We start from the raw sequence: 16,039 nt of genomic DNA on the forward strand, positions 1-16,039 counted from the left end.
TGCTTTGTTTGAGTTTTTATGAATAAACCAACCTGAAGACATCGCCTTTGTAGCTAAATTCCCCCCTTTATTTAAAGGGGGTGAAGACGTGGGGAGTGCAACTTTAATCTGTGTTTACTGAAGGTGGAAGCACCAAGATTAACCTAAATGGGAATTCAGTAGTCTTATGACATTACCCAGAGAATAACATGGCTCCTGTTCCAGCTTTGTCAATTACCATTCCAAGTCACAGTTTCTTCAACTGTGGAGGAACAATTATGGTACCTATTTATAGGGTTATTGGGAGGATTAAATGAGACAGCAGCTCTAACGCATCAATAAATGCAGGTATTTGGTTGTTATCATAATATTTGTATTAGCGGTACACGACTAATCATAAATCACTACATCTTAAATCCACTTAAAGTTTATGTTGAGTCATGGTGACTCACAATCATCGCTTCAATTCGCTCCCCATAATTCACTTAAGAAACCCATTGTGGCAACGACATCTTTCATGATTTTAATTTTCTACCATTCAGAAGTTCCAGCCTACAGACAACAGGGAGTAAGTAAGAGGATTTCAGGGCCCAAGCCAATGTATTACTCGTGTGAACTGAACTTTACAATCTTGCTGTGAATTGCTGAGGGGCAGAGAAGATGTCTTATTGAATGCTATAACCCCAGAGCCCAGCAGAGCACCTAGCACATGACAGTCAATGTTGATTAAATAATAAGTGAGTGACGAGTGTTTCAGGTCATCAGTCGCCTAGAGAGGGCATAAGCACAGCCAGAGGCACAGGTGTGAGAATCGAGCGGCCCCACGCGCACGCGGCTGCAAGCGCTCCTCAGCAGCGGGTAGGACACCTTCCGGCACTCTCCGCGCCCAGACCTCAGTGCAGGACGCGCCCTCTGGCGGCGGCGGCGCCCGGGGGTTAGGCCGCGAACGTCGGGAAGGAAGCGCGCGGGGAGACGCAGGGCGGAGCTTCGCCGTGGCTGCATGGAGCGTGAGGGCGCTGCGACCCGCGAGGGCGACATGCCCGGCTTTCTACAGATTCTTCAGAGCGAGAGCCGAGTCGAGGCGGCGCGGGCGCGGGTGCAGGAGCGGGACCTGCGGCAGTGGGGCCTGACAGGTCAGTGGCTGCTGGGAAACTTCCGGCTATGCCGGCCGACTCTGGGACTCTCCTCTCCCGGCCCGGGACCCGGCGCCAGGAACGGTCCGGCGGCGCCGCGGGTGGACCGTCTTGTGGGTTTTTAACCTGCGGGCAACAGGGCCTTCCCTTCCCGCCCCTGCGGTGGGGCTGGGCGGAGAGGAACCCCGCCTGGGGCCAGGTAGCCGTTACCCCGCCTGCGCGGCGCGCGGGGCCCGCGGACGCGGGAGGAATGTGTTTCCCGGCCGGGAAGCGAGGCCCGCCCGCGGCCCCCGCCACCCGGCACGCTGGCCCTGGGGAGGGGAACTTGGTGAGGCCTCTGTCCGGAAGGTAGGACCGTCCTCTCTGAAGAAGTGGAGGGCGTCCTGGCGCCCCAAGGGTGTGGGTTTAAAATTTCTGTTCCGGTGGGTTTGGAGGCCTGGCTTGGGGGGTTTAACTAGTTGCTTGTGTAAAACTATCAAAACTCTTCTCCAAGCTTCACTTTTCTTCTTCGTTTACCGTGCGCGCGCAGTTCTTTGATAATACTCCACTGGTTAATTCTCCCTCGACGCTATAATTTGAAATATGCAGCTAAGCAAAGTTCATAAGCTCATTACTGCATGTAGCTATTTTATTTATAGTAGCCTTTCCCTAGAAACTTCGAAGCGCGAAAACTTGCATCCCCCTGTGGTCTGCAGGCAGTGGGGCAGACCGCATCTCTGGATGGAGGTCATAGGACGGAGAGACCCAGGTCGTAGTTCCTGGCCTGCTGTTGACTCACCACCTAACCGCTCCCATACTCGTTTTATTTATAAAATGGGGAACGCAGTGCTGTGCCTTAACTGTCTTACTCTTGGACCAATAATAATGATATAGTCGTTAACTCATTATTTATTGAGTGCTACTGAGAGCCACATGCTACAAGATGTTAGGTGCAGAGATGAGGATACAAATGTGGGCCCTGCTCTCCTAGAGTTTCTAGACTGGAGTCTGTGAGTGATTTCAAAAATATAAACAAGTATTTATTGAACTCATACTGTGTGGCAAATACGAAGGAAGTGTGAGGTTTTGTTATGAATGAAACAAAAGGGGCAGTTCTATGTCCAACTTAGAAGAGGGGTGGGAAGAGATAAATGGATAGGATACAGACATGGAAGAGAAAGACCTCTCCCTTCTTGAGGCTCTGAGTCTATGAAAATGGTATCTCTGTGTCTGTAAGGAGTATGTATCCAACTTAAATATGAATTTACAGACTGATGCTTTTAAGTTTGGTGTAAAGTTTATATGTTTATAGAGCCAAAGTTTATACGTGATTATTTGTGTGTTTGCCTATTTCCTTGCATGTGTTTTTGGGTATAATACTATGTGTGAGAGAAGGCTAGTTCTAATGTGCACATTGATACTGGACTGTCAGTAATACACTTGGAGAAATATACATATGGACAAGTGCTGTTACTGTAGTGAAATTGAGAAGATATATAAGAGGTTGCAAGTTTGCCTGGATGAATTAGAGTGAGTGAATGAAGAAGCAAATAGACAAATGTGGAAGCTTGGTGGTGGGCATGGATAAGTGGATAGTGGGGGGAAAGAAAAAATTAGAAGATAGGTATACTTAGAGGAATAACCATTTAATCTTGTAACTTGAAATTCCTATTTCTATTTGCCAGAATAAATTAATATTCTTAGAAACTATTCTGTGAGTTGGTTAAACATGGTTACTGATTTTTTTTCCTTCTGATTGACAGAAGTAGTACATGTTCTCTGTAAATCATTTAGGGTAATATTTTATGCATAAAGAAAAAACAGTAATATACATAATCCTATTACTGTTAACATCTTATTATCTATCCTGCCATTTCTTGGTCTGTGCATGCATATGTGTGTATGTAATTTCTTTTTTTCTTTCTTTTCCAGGGTGGAGCAGGGACTGAGGGAGAAGTGCAAAAATGGGGTTTCATGTACATACTTTTTGGAAACCATAATTTTTTTCCTTATTATCATATAGTCTTCTTCAATATCATATTTACTAGTTACAGACTATTTCAGTGTATGGATGTGCTGTAATTTAGCCAGCCACTCTATTTAGGTATTTGGTTCTTTTTTTGTTGTTTTAAATAATACTGAAAAATATCCTTGGAACCAAATATTTATTATTGCTATGAATTTTTTTTTAATTGGGGTATAATAGTTTTCCAATGTTGTGTTAGTTTCTGCTGTACAGCGAAGTGGAGTTCCCTGTGCTATACAGCAGGTTCTGATTAGTTATCTCTCTTATACATATTAGTGTATATATGTCAGTCCCAACCTCCCAATTCATCCAACCCCCCCTTTCCCCCTTTGGTGTCCATACGTTTGTTCCCTACATCTGTGTCTCTATTTCTGCCTTGCAAACCGGTTCATCTGTACCATTTTTCTAGATTCCACAAATATGCATTAATGTACGATATTTGTTTTTCTCTTCCTTCACTCTGTATGACAGTGTCTAGGTCCATCCACATTTCTACAAATGAACCAATTTCGTTCCTTTTTATGACTAAATAATATTCCATTGTGTATATGTACCACATCTTCTCTATCCATTCGTCTGTCGATGGACATTTAGGTTGCTTCCATGACTTGTAAATAGTGCTGCAGTGAACATTGGGGTGCATGTGTCTTTTTGAATTATCGTTTTCTCAGGGTATATGCCCAGTAATGGGATTGCTGGGTCATATGATAATTCTATTGTTAGTTTTTTAAGGAACCTCCATACTGTTCTCCATAGTGGCTGTATCAATTTACATTCCCACCAACAGTGGAAGAGGGTTCCCTTTTCTCCACACCCTCTCCAGCATTTATTGTTTGTAGATTTTCTGATGACGCCCATTCTAACCGGTGTAAGGTGATGCCTCATTGTAGTTTTGATTTGCCTTTCTCTAATAATTAGTGATGTTGAGCATGTTTTCATGTACCTCTTGGCCATCTGTGTGTCTTCTTTGCAGAAATGTCTATTCAGGTCTTCGGCTCATTTTTTCATTGGGTTATTTTTTTGATATTGAGCTGCATGAGCTGCTTGTATATTTTGGAGATTAATACTTTGTTGACTCATTTGCAAATGTTTTCTCCCATTCTGAGGGTTATCATTTTTTGTTTATGGTTTCCTTTGCTATATAAAAGCTTTTAAGTTTCATTAGGTCCCATTTGTTTTTATTTCCGTTACTCTAGTAGGTGGGTCAAAAAAGATCTTGCTGTGATTCATGTCCAAGAGTGTTCTTCCTATGTTTTCCTTTAAGAGTTTTGTAGTGTCCAGTCTTACATTTAGGTCTTTAATCCATTTGCAGTTTATTTTATTTTATTCATTCATTCATTCATTCATTCATTCGTGGCTGTGCTGGGTCTCCATTGCTGCACACGGGCTTTCTCTAGTTGTGGCGAGCAGGGGCTACACCTCGTTGCAATGCGCAGGCTTCTCATTGCGGTGGCTTCTCTTGTTGCAGAGCACAGGCTCTAGGTGCACAGGCTTCAGTAGTTGTGGCACGCAGACTCAGTAGTTGTGGCCCACAGGCTTTAGAGCGCAGGCTCAGTAGTTGTGGCGCACGGGCTTAGCTGCTCTGTGGCATGTGGGATTTTCCCGGACCAGGGCTCGAACCTGTGTCCCCTGCATTGGCAGGTGGATTCTTGACCACTGTGCCACCAGGGAAGTCCCACACCGAGTCTTAGTTGTGGCAGGTGGGCTCCTTAGTTGTGGCTTGTGGGCTCCTTCATTGTGGCAGCCAGGCTCTTTAGTTGCGGCATGCATGTGGGATCTAGTGCACTGACCAGGGATTGAACCTGGGCCCCCTGCAGTGTGAGTGCGGGGGCTTATCCACTGTGCCACCAGGGAAGTCCCTCAAATTTATTTCTTCCCCAACCCCCAAGCATGCCTTACTGCCTCCTAGAGGTTAGAAAGAAAAAGACATTTCCGAGACTTGCCTGGAGTTCTGTTGTGCTTGTGACTTGACTTCCACCTAGCAGATGACTGTGGAAGATTTGGAAGAGGAAAGTGAGGGAGAAAAGCTGCAGTCCCTGAGGGATTTAAATTTTCTACTTTTCTCTTGGCCCTGACTCTTAACCTCAGCGGGGTTGGGTAGGGTACTGAGCATCCACTTTGCTGGCATGGATTGCAGCTGAGGCAGTAGGGTCTTGGAGCTGACAGTTGGGGTAATAGCCTCCTGGTTTTTCCCCTCTAGGTAACTTATATCATTTTTCTCTGGCTGCTTTCAAGATATTTTCTTTGTCTTTAGTTTTTAGAAAGTTAATTATGATGTGTCTTGGTATATATTTCTTTGGATTTATTCTTTCATTATGTTTGAAGTTCATTCACCTTGAATCTGTAGGCCTTTTGCCAAATGTGGAAAGTTTTCACCCATTTTTGTGAGTACTCTTTTTTAGCCCTGTCCTGTTTCTCATCTCTTTCTAGGATGCCAATGAATGAATGTAGTTCTTTTGTTAGAGACTTGCAGTTCCCTGAAGCTCTGTTCATTTGTTTTCAGTCTGTTTTCTCTCCATAGTTCAGGTTGAGTAATTGCTATGGTTCTGTCTTATAGTTCACTGATTCTTTCTTTTCTCCATTCTGCTATCAAGTATGTCCTCTGAGCTTTTTACTTTAGTTATTGTATTTTTCAATATCTTCTTTTTCTTTGCTGAGACTTTCTATTTCTTTACTGAGGCTTTCTATTTTTTCAGTTGTTCTAAGCATGTTCATGGTTGCTTGTTGAAGCATTTTATCATTGCTGCTTCAAAATAAGTGTAACATCTGTGTCATCTGGGTTGGCATCTGTGGATTATCTTTTTTCATTCAGTTTGAAACCTTCCTGGTTCTTGGTATAATGTATGATCTTTTTTATTGAAACCTGGAAATTTGGGGGTTATGTTTTGAGACTCAGGATCTTATTTAAACCTTCTGTTCAATTGTCTGTTTCATGCTGCTCTGGCAGGGGAACGGGGGTTGCTGCTTTGTTACTACCAGGTGGAAATAGAAGTCAGGCTCCCCCTATGAGCTTCTCTTGATACCTGGGGATAGGGAGGGGGGTTCCTCCTTACTTCTGGGTGAGAATGAGAGTACTGGCTCCCAACTTGGTCCCCACTGACACTGGTAGGGGTGGTCTCATTACCTCTAGGCAGTGATAAAAATCCTGAGTCTCCACTGGGCCTCCTTTGACACCATTTCTAGGGGTAGTTGGGGAGGGGGCTCATATGATCTAGTAGGGGTAGAAGTCCAGGCTCACTATGTGGTCTCCATTGACCTGCATGGGAGGGAGAAGTGGAGTGGGGATGGCCTCATTATTGGTGAGTGGGGATGAAAATCCTGGCTCCCTGCCTAGCCCTCTCTGGTACCTTCCTGCTGGGGATGTTGGGGAACTTCATTACAGCCTCTTGAGGGTGGAGGTCTAGGCTCCCACTTGGCCTTTGCTGATGTGGTGGGGCCACTTTTTTTCCCTGTGGTGTTTGGCTTAACTGGAGTGGTTATTGTCTAAAAGTTTACATTTTCTGTCTCTCTAGGCTGTCCCTTTTCCTTTGGCTAGTGGGAGTAGGCTTTTGTGGGCTTTTTTTTTTTTTTCTTTCTATGTCCATTGGCATTTCTGGGTGACCAATTTCTTCACCTCTACGTCTGGGATATATGAGGCAAAAAGAAACCCAGGGAACTCATCACTGTGTTGTTCTGGGTCCCGAGGTTACTAACCAGTATGCCTTCTTCACCCCACCTTTTCAGAGTCATCTTATTATGTTCCTTTTCTTTGTAATATTCAGGAGTTTTAGTTGTATTAGCAAGAGGAATGGGGAAAAGAACATCTCCATCTTCCCAAAAGCAGAAGTCTCCAGATTTCACATTTTAATCTTCTTTGATTTTCTGAATTTTCTAACGTACAATATGCGGATAATACCTAGTGCATGGGATCATTATCAGCATTAAATGGGGTAACTTATGTACAGTGTTTACTACTCTCCGTGGTATTTAGTAAGTGTTTAATAAAAATAATTCGTTAATCTTTTTAATGTTCTACAATTATATATTGTTTAGTTTCTTTTTAAATGTCATGAGTTCAAACCAGAGTTTTACTTCTGTTAATAGTTTTTCCATAAAGTATGTTTGGGGTCTTCCGTCTCCCAAAGATATGGCTGTTCTCTGAAATTGGATTTTTTTTTCAAGAGAGAGAGAGAAAAGACAGGCGGCAGAAGCTCTGTGTGGATTTCAGACATTTCCTGTTGTCCCTGTGCACTGTTAAAACACCTTCTATGTAACATTGTTTCCATTCTTAACAGCACTGCTTCTTGACTGAAGCATGAGTTAATCTTGTCCTGTCTTGATTTTTTTCCTTTAGCACCTGAGGGCAAATTTACATCGTTGCAATTAAGCCAGCAGACACATGTACAGTCCATGTGTTGTTTGCTGTTGTATTGCATCAGTAAAGCCTCATTTCCTAGAATGGACACTGGCATGAGACTCAGGCAGTCTACAGGCCTAATCCCAGGCTGATTTTCTCAACTGTCAAGTGGATCCTGTAACACTGACAGACTGTTCTGGGCTTTGATTATAGTGGTGATTAAGTCTGCTCAAAAAGTAGTTTGGAAGTCAGCAAATATTTGCATATCTGTAACTTCTCAGCAAAGGATATGGCCAGTAAGGTTTGGGGTATGGGAATTTAGGCTGTGTTCTTTAGTCGAAGTCTTAAGCATAGCCTGTGTGTATGCTTAAATGTCTGCTCTTTGGACTTGCTGCTTTTTTTATTTCTAGGGATCCATCTACGCCCTTATCAGCTGGAGGGAGTCAACTGGCTAGCCCAACGCTTCCATTGTCAGAATGGCTGCATACTGGGAGATGAGATGGGCTTGGGTAAGACCTGCCAGGTATGTTACTGTGGAGTGCGTACTGTTCACCTCTACTGAAGTACCTCCACACGACTCATTACTATCTTTAGCTGCCAGCTGTTGGTATGTAGTTTTATACTAAGAAGTAAAATGCCTGAACCTTTGTTAAGAGATCATGACCTTGGACTTGAGTTTTCTCTTCATGGAGATGGTTTTGAACTGTGTCACTACCTTTATGTTATCTATCACTCGACATATAGAATCACAATTAATGGGCAGGGTTTTTCTCTATATAAAGCAAATATACCTGTCCCAGGAATCAAATTGACTCTGCCCTCCTTAGTAATATTTTATCTAGTTAAGATAACTGGATCATTTCTAATATTAGTCTCCCTTCCTCAGTGGGTGGTGGGGCTAATTCCCATTTCTCTGCCATGCTAGAGAAGTACAGAGGAAATACTCTATGTTTTCAAAAATGCCTTGGCCATCTAATTGTAGGATATAGTCTAGGCACCTGGAGAATTAGATGTGACTTCCTTGGGCATTGATTAGCAGGTTGCATGTTGAGATTGATGCTTCCAGTAGGATGATCACCAATACAGCTCATGTTGACAGATGTCAGTGGTAGGCTTGGACTGATGAAAAGTCCAGACACAGATACTCCTTGGGTTCATCACACAAGGTTTATTCATCTATAAGGTACCAAAGAAAGTCAGTGCAGTCAGGATACACAACAGAGGCAACTTGAGCAGAAACCATGGAACTGTAGGTTTCTTGATTCCAAAAAGGTTTCATCAGTGAACCCACAGAGTGAGTAAAGTTCTCATTAATCCTTTTAGAAGCTTAACCTGCCCCCTCTAACCTCACATCCATAAACGTCAAGCTGGAGCAGTTCTGCTCAGAGTCTAGGCTGACCATGTGTTGGAGACGCCTTAATCTAATCCAGGTGTACCTCATCAATCTTGTGGTTATTCAGGATACAGTATGACCTCCGAGCATGGTAGCCCCAGGTACCTCATTTATTACCCTCAGGTTTCTCAGGCAATAATTCTGGTTCTAGTATATTCCTGAACTGAGAGCTATGGAACAAAGGTAAGTTTCCTAGTGTTTCTGGGAGGGAGGCTAACGGACTCTTGTACTCAGGTACAGAGCCCTCCTTGCAGTCTCCTGTGCCATGGACATTGGAATCGCCCAGACTTGATTCAGAGCCAGCAAATTCCACATGTCCTTTGCCTTTCCCATGGTGTTCATATAGCTCTACTTTAAGTGCCCTAAAAATCACGCCTCCAAATTCATCTTATTAAAATTTTGTTTAGAATTTTTGCATCTGTGTAATTTTGCATTGAGTAATGTCTTTGTATGGTTTTGGTATTGGGGTAAATCTGGCTTCATAAAGTGAGTTGAGAAGTATCCCTTCCTTTTCAGATTTATGTAAGAGTTTGTGTAGAGTTGTTACTGTTTCTTCCTTAAATGTTTGGAAGTATCCACTAGTGAATCCAAATTTGTTTTGTAGATAGCTGGTTTAAGATAATAAAAGATAAATTTTCTCTAAATAGGGTCTTCAGCACAAACTAAACAGAATGGTTTTAATTCAGTAAATACTTATTGGGTGGTTGTCTGGGCACAATCTGGGCTGGGAAACCATGGGTAGTTAAAAAAGAAAAATATTTCCATTATGAAATTAACGTATTATCAGTTAAAACCCGTAACCATAGCACTCTAGCCATAATCATGAATAGCAATATGTGTTTTACATGGTTGAAATTATAGTGCACATATAGTTTGCATTTTATTAATCTAATAGTAATTGTTATTTTCCATTTTCTATTCTTCACAGTGATTATTTTCTATTGGCTGCATAATAGTCCATCAAGGGAACTGATCATAATTTACTTGAATGTTCTACAGATGAGGAATGGAGCGTTCGCCTCTTTTGTGATATTTAAATTAACCTCTATAGGAACATCTTTGGGCTTGTATAGCTTTCTTAGGATTTTGGATTATATCCTTAGGATAGATTTTTCTAAGAAACAGTTCAGCCATTGGGGATGGTGGGCCCTCAAACTTTTTGTTTTATAAGAGAGTGCTATTTTCTCTATGTATCACAGCAACCTTTTAAAGAAAATTTTCTGGTTAAAAGTGTGTATAGCCATATCCTAAAATAAGCTATTGGGCTTTACAAAGATTTTCAGTTTAGACCCTGACCTGAGTTCATGAGGCTATATTATTGTTTGTTTTCCTCACTGGAATGTGTGCCCCAGGAGAACTAGGAGTTTTGTTTGTTTTGTTCACTATTATATACCAGAGCTCAGAATAGTGCCTAGTAAATAGAAGGTGCACCATCAATGCACATGGAGGCAGGAAGGAAAACATCGTCTCTTAGGAGATGCTGGCCAACAGCAAGAGGCCACCACATGGTTGGGCCTCTTTGCAGTCAAGTCTTGATACTTCTTACCTTATGTTTTTAGAGCATTCCTGACCTTGTGCATCATTTGCATTGTTTTTGTTGATTTCTATTGTCTTTCCTGATGTTTTCCTTTGTATAAAAGGTTCAGTTACATAAATTTTGAGCACCATTGCTTGTTGACTGTTGATGTAATTGAGTACCATACATTTCTTTGGCAGTCATATTGAGGCTTACCTGATTTCACTCTAGGAATGGGTGACTCTCCTAATGTGTGGAGGATTGTACATTATTTTTGTTTTTTGTAAAGCAAGTCTTCTACAACAATTTGTGTTTGTGTTTTATTATTTTTGATGCGATTGTAAGTGTTCTCTACAAGGTTGTGGGGACTTTATCGTTGTTTCTCACGTGGAAATGTGGTCAAAACCGCCTTCCTTTTCTGTGTTCCAGACTATTGCTCTCTTCATTTACTTGGCAGGAAGATTAAACGATGAAGGACCATTTCTGATTCTTTGTCCCTTGTCTGTTTTGAGCAACTGGAAAGAAGAGATGGAGAGGTACAAGAGTAGATGTTGCTGAAATTTTATTTTTTACATTAAGGTTTTGTTTTCTAGGTGCTATGTGAAATATGATAAAACAACATATTGTCCTAAGCAGTGAGTTTATTTCTTCCAGAAAACTCTGACATGAGACAGTGTAGATAGAGACTGAGGATCTGATGGGGGAGGGTCCAATGGATGTTATTGTTACCTTTTGTCAATTTGAAGGTCACTACTCATTTTTAGTAAATTTTTCTGAACTAAGGAAGAAACCATCTTTTTCACAGTGATATAGTGACACTTCATAGGAAGTAACGAATGTGGAAAAATAGTTTTTTTTTTACAGTTAACACAAGGCCCTTTTAGATGTTTATCTGACATGTCTCCCTCTTCACATGGGGACTTACCCTTAGGTTTACCCATTACTGTAGGTAAGAGTTCAGGGTCCCAGGACTCATTCTGACTGCAGGGCATCCTGGGGTCTGCACATCTGCAATCCTTCCATGAAAAGTAATTTTCCAGACATGCACCCCTTTTCCATGGCTCTATGTTTGTGCTCATCTACCTCTTTTCTTGGATTCAGATTTGCTCCAGGTCTTTCCTGTGTAACATATTCAGGTGACAAGGAGGAGAGAGCCCACCTACAGCAAGACCTAAGGCAGGAGTCACGTTTTCATGTGCTGCTAACTACCTATGAGGTATCTGTTTGTTTTTCTACAGCCAGAACTCTTAACCTGGGACCTTAGAAGTTGTAGAATCTACTGGAATTATATTTAATTTTTTTTTTGAGGGTTCATATTGTTCTGAGAAGAAGGTCTACCTTTATTAGATTCTCACAGAGAGGCTGTGAGCAAAGGAAGCGAAAGACCATTGTGCTCCAAGTTAGTTAGCTATCTCTCCCTCTCTGTCCTGGTGGATCAAGGGGGAAGGCTTCCCAGGTAGGTACTACTTGAGCTGCTTCTTGGCCGATGAGTAGAAGGAGGCAGGCAGGCAGGGGAAAGGGTTTTTTGGGCTGAGGCATCGTCTCTTGTTACTGGAGGGTGGGAAAGGAGGACACTTAGTTCCAGACACTTAGTTCCAGTCCCTGTTTAAGTCCTTGTTCTTCAAGCTAAGACTGTCCAGGTCACTGTAAGCAAGACCTTCCACTCATTCATGCCTCCCTTTGTTTGTCTGTAAGATGGTGCTACTTAGAAGTTATGCTCAGAATTTCTTACGTAGTGAATGAATAAGACTTAGCTAAATCCTGTAGTTTAGGAGAGTTAATAAAAAGTTAGCTTATTAATATCAGAGTTATATCAATATCAGCCTTTGTAATGTGTCTTCCTTAATTTTTCAGGTTTGCTTGAAAGATGCATCGTTTCTAAAGTCGTGAGTATGTTGCACTACTTCAGAAATTGCCTTAAATGTATCATGAAAGTCACGTCTTTACTTCACATTTTAGCACTTTGCGTTTTTTCCTGATGTGTCATCCATGAGTCTTATCTGGTGTGCGGCGTGGCAGGAGTCTTACAGTCTAACCCCCTACTCATTAGGTGTAAATCTGTGGGTTCATTACTTAACCTCTGTGAACTTCAGCTTCTTCATCTGTAAAATGGGGATAATGAAATTTTTACCTTGGATGTTTGTTGTGAGGATTAAATAAGATAAGGTATACGTGGTGGGTGGTTAATAGATACTAGATTCTTTACATCACAACTTGCATAGACACCTTGCAGGACTGCAGTGTGGAGATTTTACTACAACACAGTAGGTGAATTATTTGAGCCTCTTCCTGGAAGTATCCTAAAAGATACTATAAAATTAGCTTTTCATTTATTTATTTATTTTTTACATCTTTATTGGAGTATAACTGCTTTACAATGGTGTGTTAGTTTCTGCTTTATAACAAAGTGAATCAGTTATACATATACATATGTTCCCATATCTCTTCCCTCTTGCGTCTCCGTCCCTCCCACCCTCCCTATCCCACCCCTCTAGGTAATCACAGAGCACTGAGCTGATCTCCCTGTGCTATGCGGCTGCTTCCCACTAGCTGTCTGTTTTACGGTTTGGCAGTGTATATATGTCCATGCCACTCTCTCACTTTGTCCCAGCTTACGCTTCCCCCTCCCCATATCCTCAAGTCCATTCTCTAGTAGGTCTGTGTCTTTATTCCCGTCTTGCCCCTAGGTTCTTCAGAAAGGGATTTTTAAGTATACTTCTTTCCAGTGAATTGGCTTTCAGGCCTCTCCTCAGCTCGTGAAGTGCAGGAAACGTAGATGTAACTCTTAGTACTACCTGGCAGTGGGGACAAGGTGTTGCAGTATGTGGTTAAGACAACAGTCACCATGTAAATCAAACAAGAGCTAGTTTTAGGTGAATAAGAAGTTATATGGACAGAGTTTCATTCTCCATAGCATGTGTAGTTATGACATGGTTAGGTGAGGTTTGCATCTTTAATATTTGGAGACTTTTCAAAGTGCTTTATCAATATTTTCAATGTTATTTCCTATCCAGGTTCTTCTGAGTTGGATTTTTATTTTCATCTTATTTTGAAACACTAAAGGCTCAGTCATAGATTTCATGACTTCCATCTAGTGTTTTTGTTTCACTTAAGTTTCATTTAAGTAAGCATATTACCTTACTTTTCTTAGGAAAAGTATATGTGTTCCTTCTCACTTCTTTTTTATTATTAATATCCAACTTAATATTTATTGAAGATGTGTCCCCTGGAAAGACACTGTTCTGGGAGTTATCAGCAATACCAGGAAAGTAAACCATAGAGTGACACTAAGAGGACATAAACTCCAGTAGAGGGGTAAGAAGGGTAGAGATATCCATAATACAAGGCAATATATCGGAAGTCTCAACAGACAAGAAGATTGGGAGATAGTTGTTACTGGGTACTTTACATAAATTATCCTATTTAATCTTCATGAAAACCCTAAGGTGGGTATTATCATCCGTTTTATAGATGAGAAAGGTAAGAGATTAGGTGACCCATCCCAGGGCACGTTGCTAGTAAATGGCAAAGCAGACATCCAAACCCACCACTCAGTGCTGGGGAGCTTCTTCATAAGAGAGCTTTACAAAGTATCTCGGTGCAGTGGAGTTGCACATTTTCAGCAGAAATACAGTCTTTTTATATTAGATCATCTGCCTTCAATCCATTCCAGGTGAATTTAAGAACCTAAATAATAAAGAGACATCTATAATGTTTACTTAGTATGAACTCTAAGAACACGGATTTAGTCTTTTTTTTTTAATAGATCTTTATTGGAGTGTAGTTGTTTCACAATACTGTGTTAGTTTCTGTTGTACACCAAAGTGAATCAGCCACATGCATATACATGTCCCCATATCCCCTCCCTCTTGAGCCTCCCTCCCACCCTCTCTATCCCACCCCTCTAGGTCATCGCAAAGCACCAAGCTGATCTCCCTGTGCTACGCTGCTGCTTCCCACTAGCTAGCTATTTTACATTCGGTAGTGTATATTATGTCGATGCTACTCTCACTTCGCCCCAGCTTCCCCTTCCCACCCCGTGTCCTCAGATCCATTCTCTATGTCTGCCTCTTTATCCCTGCCCTGCAACTAGGTTCATGTATTTGGCAAAGTTATACTTTGTATTACTGTACTGCACACTCTGAGAACAGCCAGGGAGTGTAATGTAATCTTTGCCCTAAAGAGGCTTATCATATAAAGGAGGCAAGCATATACAGTGGAGAAAAGACAGCCTCTTCAATAAGTGGTGCTGAGAATATTGGACAGGTACATGTAAAAGTATGAAATTAGAACACTCCCTAACACCATACACAAAAATAAACTCAAAATGGATTAAAGACCTAAATGTAAGGCCAGACACTATCAAACTCTTAGAGGAAAACATAGGCAGAACACTCTATGACATAAATCACAGCAAGATCCTTTTTGACCCAGCTCCTAGAGAAATGGAAATAAAAACAAAATTAAACAAATGGGACCTAATGAAACGTAAAAGCTTTTGCACAACAAAGGAAACCATAAACAAGACCAAAAGACAACCCTCAGAATGGGAGAAAATATTTGCAAATGAAGCAACTGACAGAGGATTAATCTCCAAGATTTACAAGCAGCTCATGCAGCTCAGTAACAAAAAAACAAACAACCCAATCCAAAAATGGGCAGAAGACCTAAAGAGACATTTCTCCAAAGAAGATATACAGATTGCCAACAAACACATGAAAGAATGCTCAACATCATTAAGCATTAGAGAAATGCAAATCAAAACTACAATGAGATATCATCTCACACCGGTCAGAATGGCCATCATCAAAAAATCTAGGAACAATAAATGCTGGAGAGGGTGTGGAGAAAAGGGAACCCTCTTGCACTGTTGGTGGGAATGTAAATTGATACAGCCACTATGGAGAACAGTATGGAGGTTCCTTAAAAAACTAAAAATAGAACTACCATACGACCCAGCAATCCCACTACTGGGCATATACCCTGAGAAAACCATAATTCAAAGAGTCACGTACCAAAATGTTCATTGCAGCTCTATTTACAATAGCCAGGACATGGAAGCAACCTAAGTGTCCATCATTGGATGAATGGATAAAGAAGATGTGGCACATATATACAATGGAATATTACTCAGCCATAAAAAGAAACGAAATGGAGTTATTTGTAGTGAGGTGGATGGAGTTAGAGTGTGTCATACAGGGTGAAGTAAGTCAGAAAGAGAAAAACAAATACAGTATGTTAACACATACTGTATGGAATCTAAGGGAAAAAAAAAAGGTCATGAAGAACCTAGTGGCAAGATAGGAATAAAGACACAGACCTACTAGAGAATGGACTTGAGGATTTGGGGAGGGGGAAGGGTAAGATGTGACAGAGAGAGTGACATGGACATACATACACTACCAAACGTAAAATAGATAGCTAGTGGGAAGCAACCGCATAGCACAGGGAGATCAGCTCTGTGCTTTGTGACCACCTAGAGGTGTGGGGTGGGGAGGGCGGGAGGGAGGGAGATGCAAGAGGGAAGAGATATGGGAACATGTATATATGTAAAGCTGATTGACTTTGTTATAAAGCAGAAACTAACACACCATTGTAAAGCAATTATACTCCAATAAAGATGTAAAAAAAAAAAAAAGCTTATAGAGAGCTGAGACTGTGCATGTAACAGTATGAA

At 41.5% G+C, this 16,039-nt stretch overlaps 1 protein-coding gene across 1 annotated transcript in view; it reads left to right on the top strand.

Annotated features, from left to right (window-relative positions):
• The first annotated feature begins 910 nt into the window (after positions 1 to 910).
• The window catches only part of CHD1L (chromodomain helicase DNA binding protein 1 like), a 52,413-nt gene continuing 37,284 nt past the window's right edge, over positions 911 to 16,039 (top strand). The window contains exons 1-5 of the mRNA XM_036863867.1: positions 911 to 1,112; positions 7,864 to 7,976; positions 10,792 to 10,898; positions 11,464 to 11,578; positions 12,217 to 12,248. Coding sequence (XP_036719762.1) covers positions 980 to 1,112; positions 7,864 to 7,976; positions 10,792 to 10,898; positions 11,464 to 11,578; positions 12,217 to 12,248 — 500 coding nt within the window. The 5' untranslated portion in view covers positions 911 to 979. The remainder of the gene's footprint in view (positions 1,113 to 7,863; positions 7,977 to 10,791; positions 10,899 to 11,463; positions 11,579 to 12,216; positions 12,249 to 16,039) is intronic.

Source organism: Balaenoptera musculus, chromosome 1, assembly GCF_009873245.2.
Source record: "Balaenoptera musculus isolate JJ_BM4_2016_0621 chromosome 1, mBalMus1.pri.v3, whole genome shotgun sequence".
Classification (NCBI taxonomy): domain Eukaryota; kingdom Metazoa; phylum Chordata; class Mammalia; order Artiodactyla; family Balaenopteridae; genus Balaenoptera; species Balaenoptera musculus.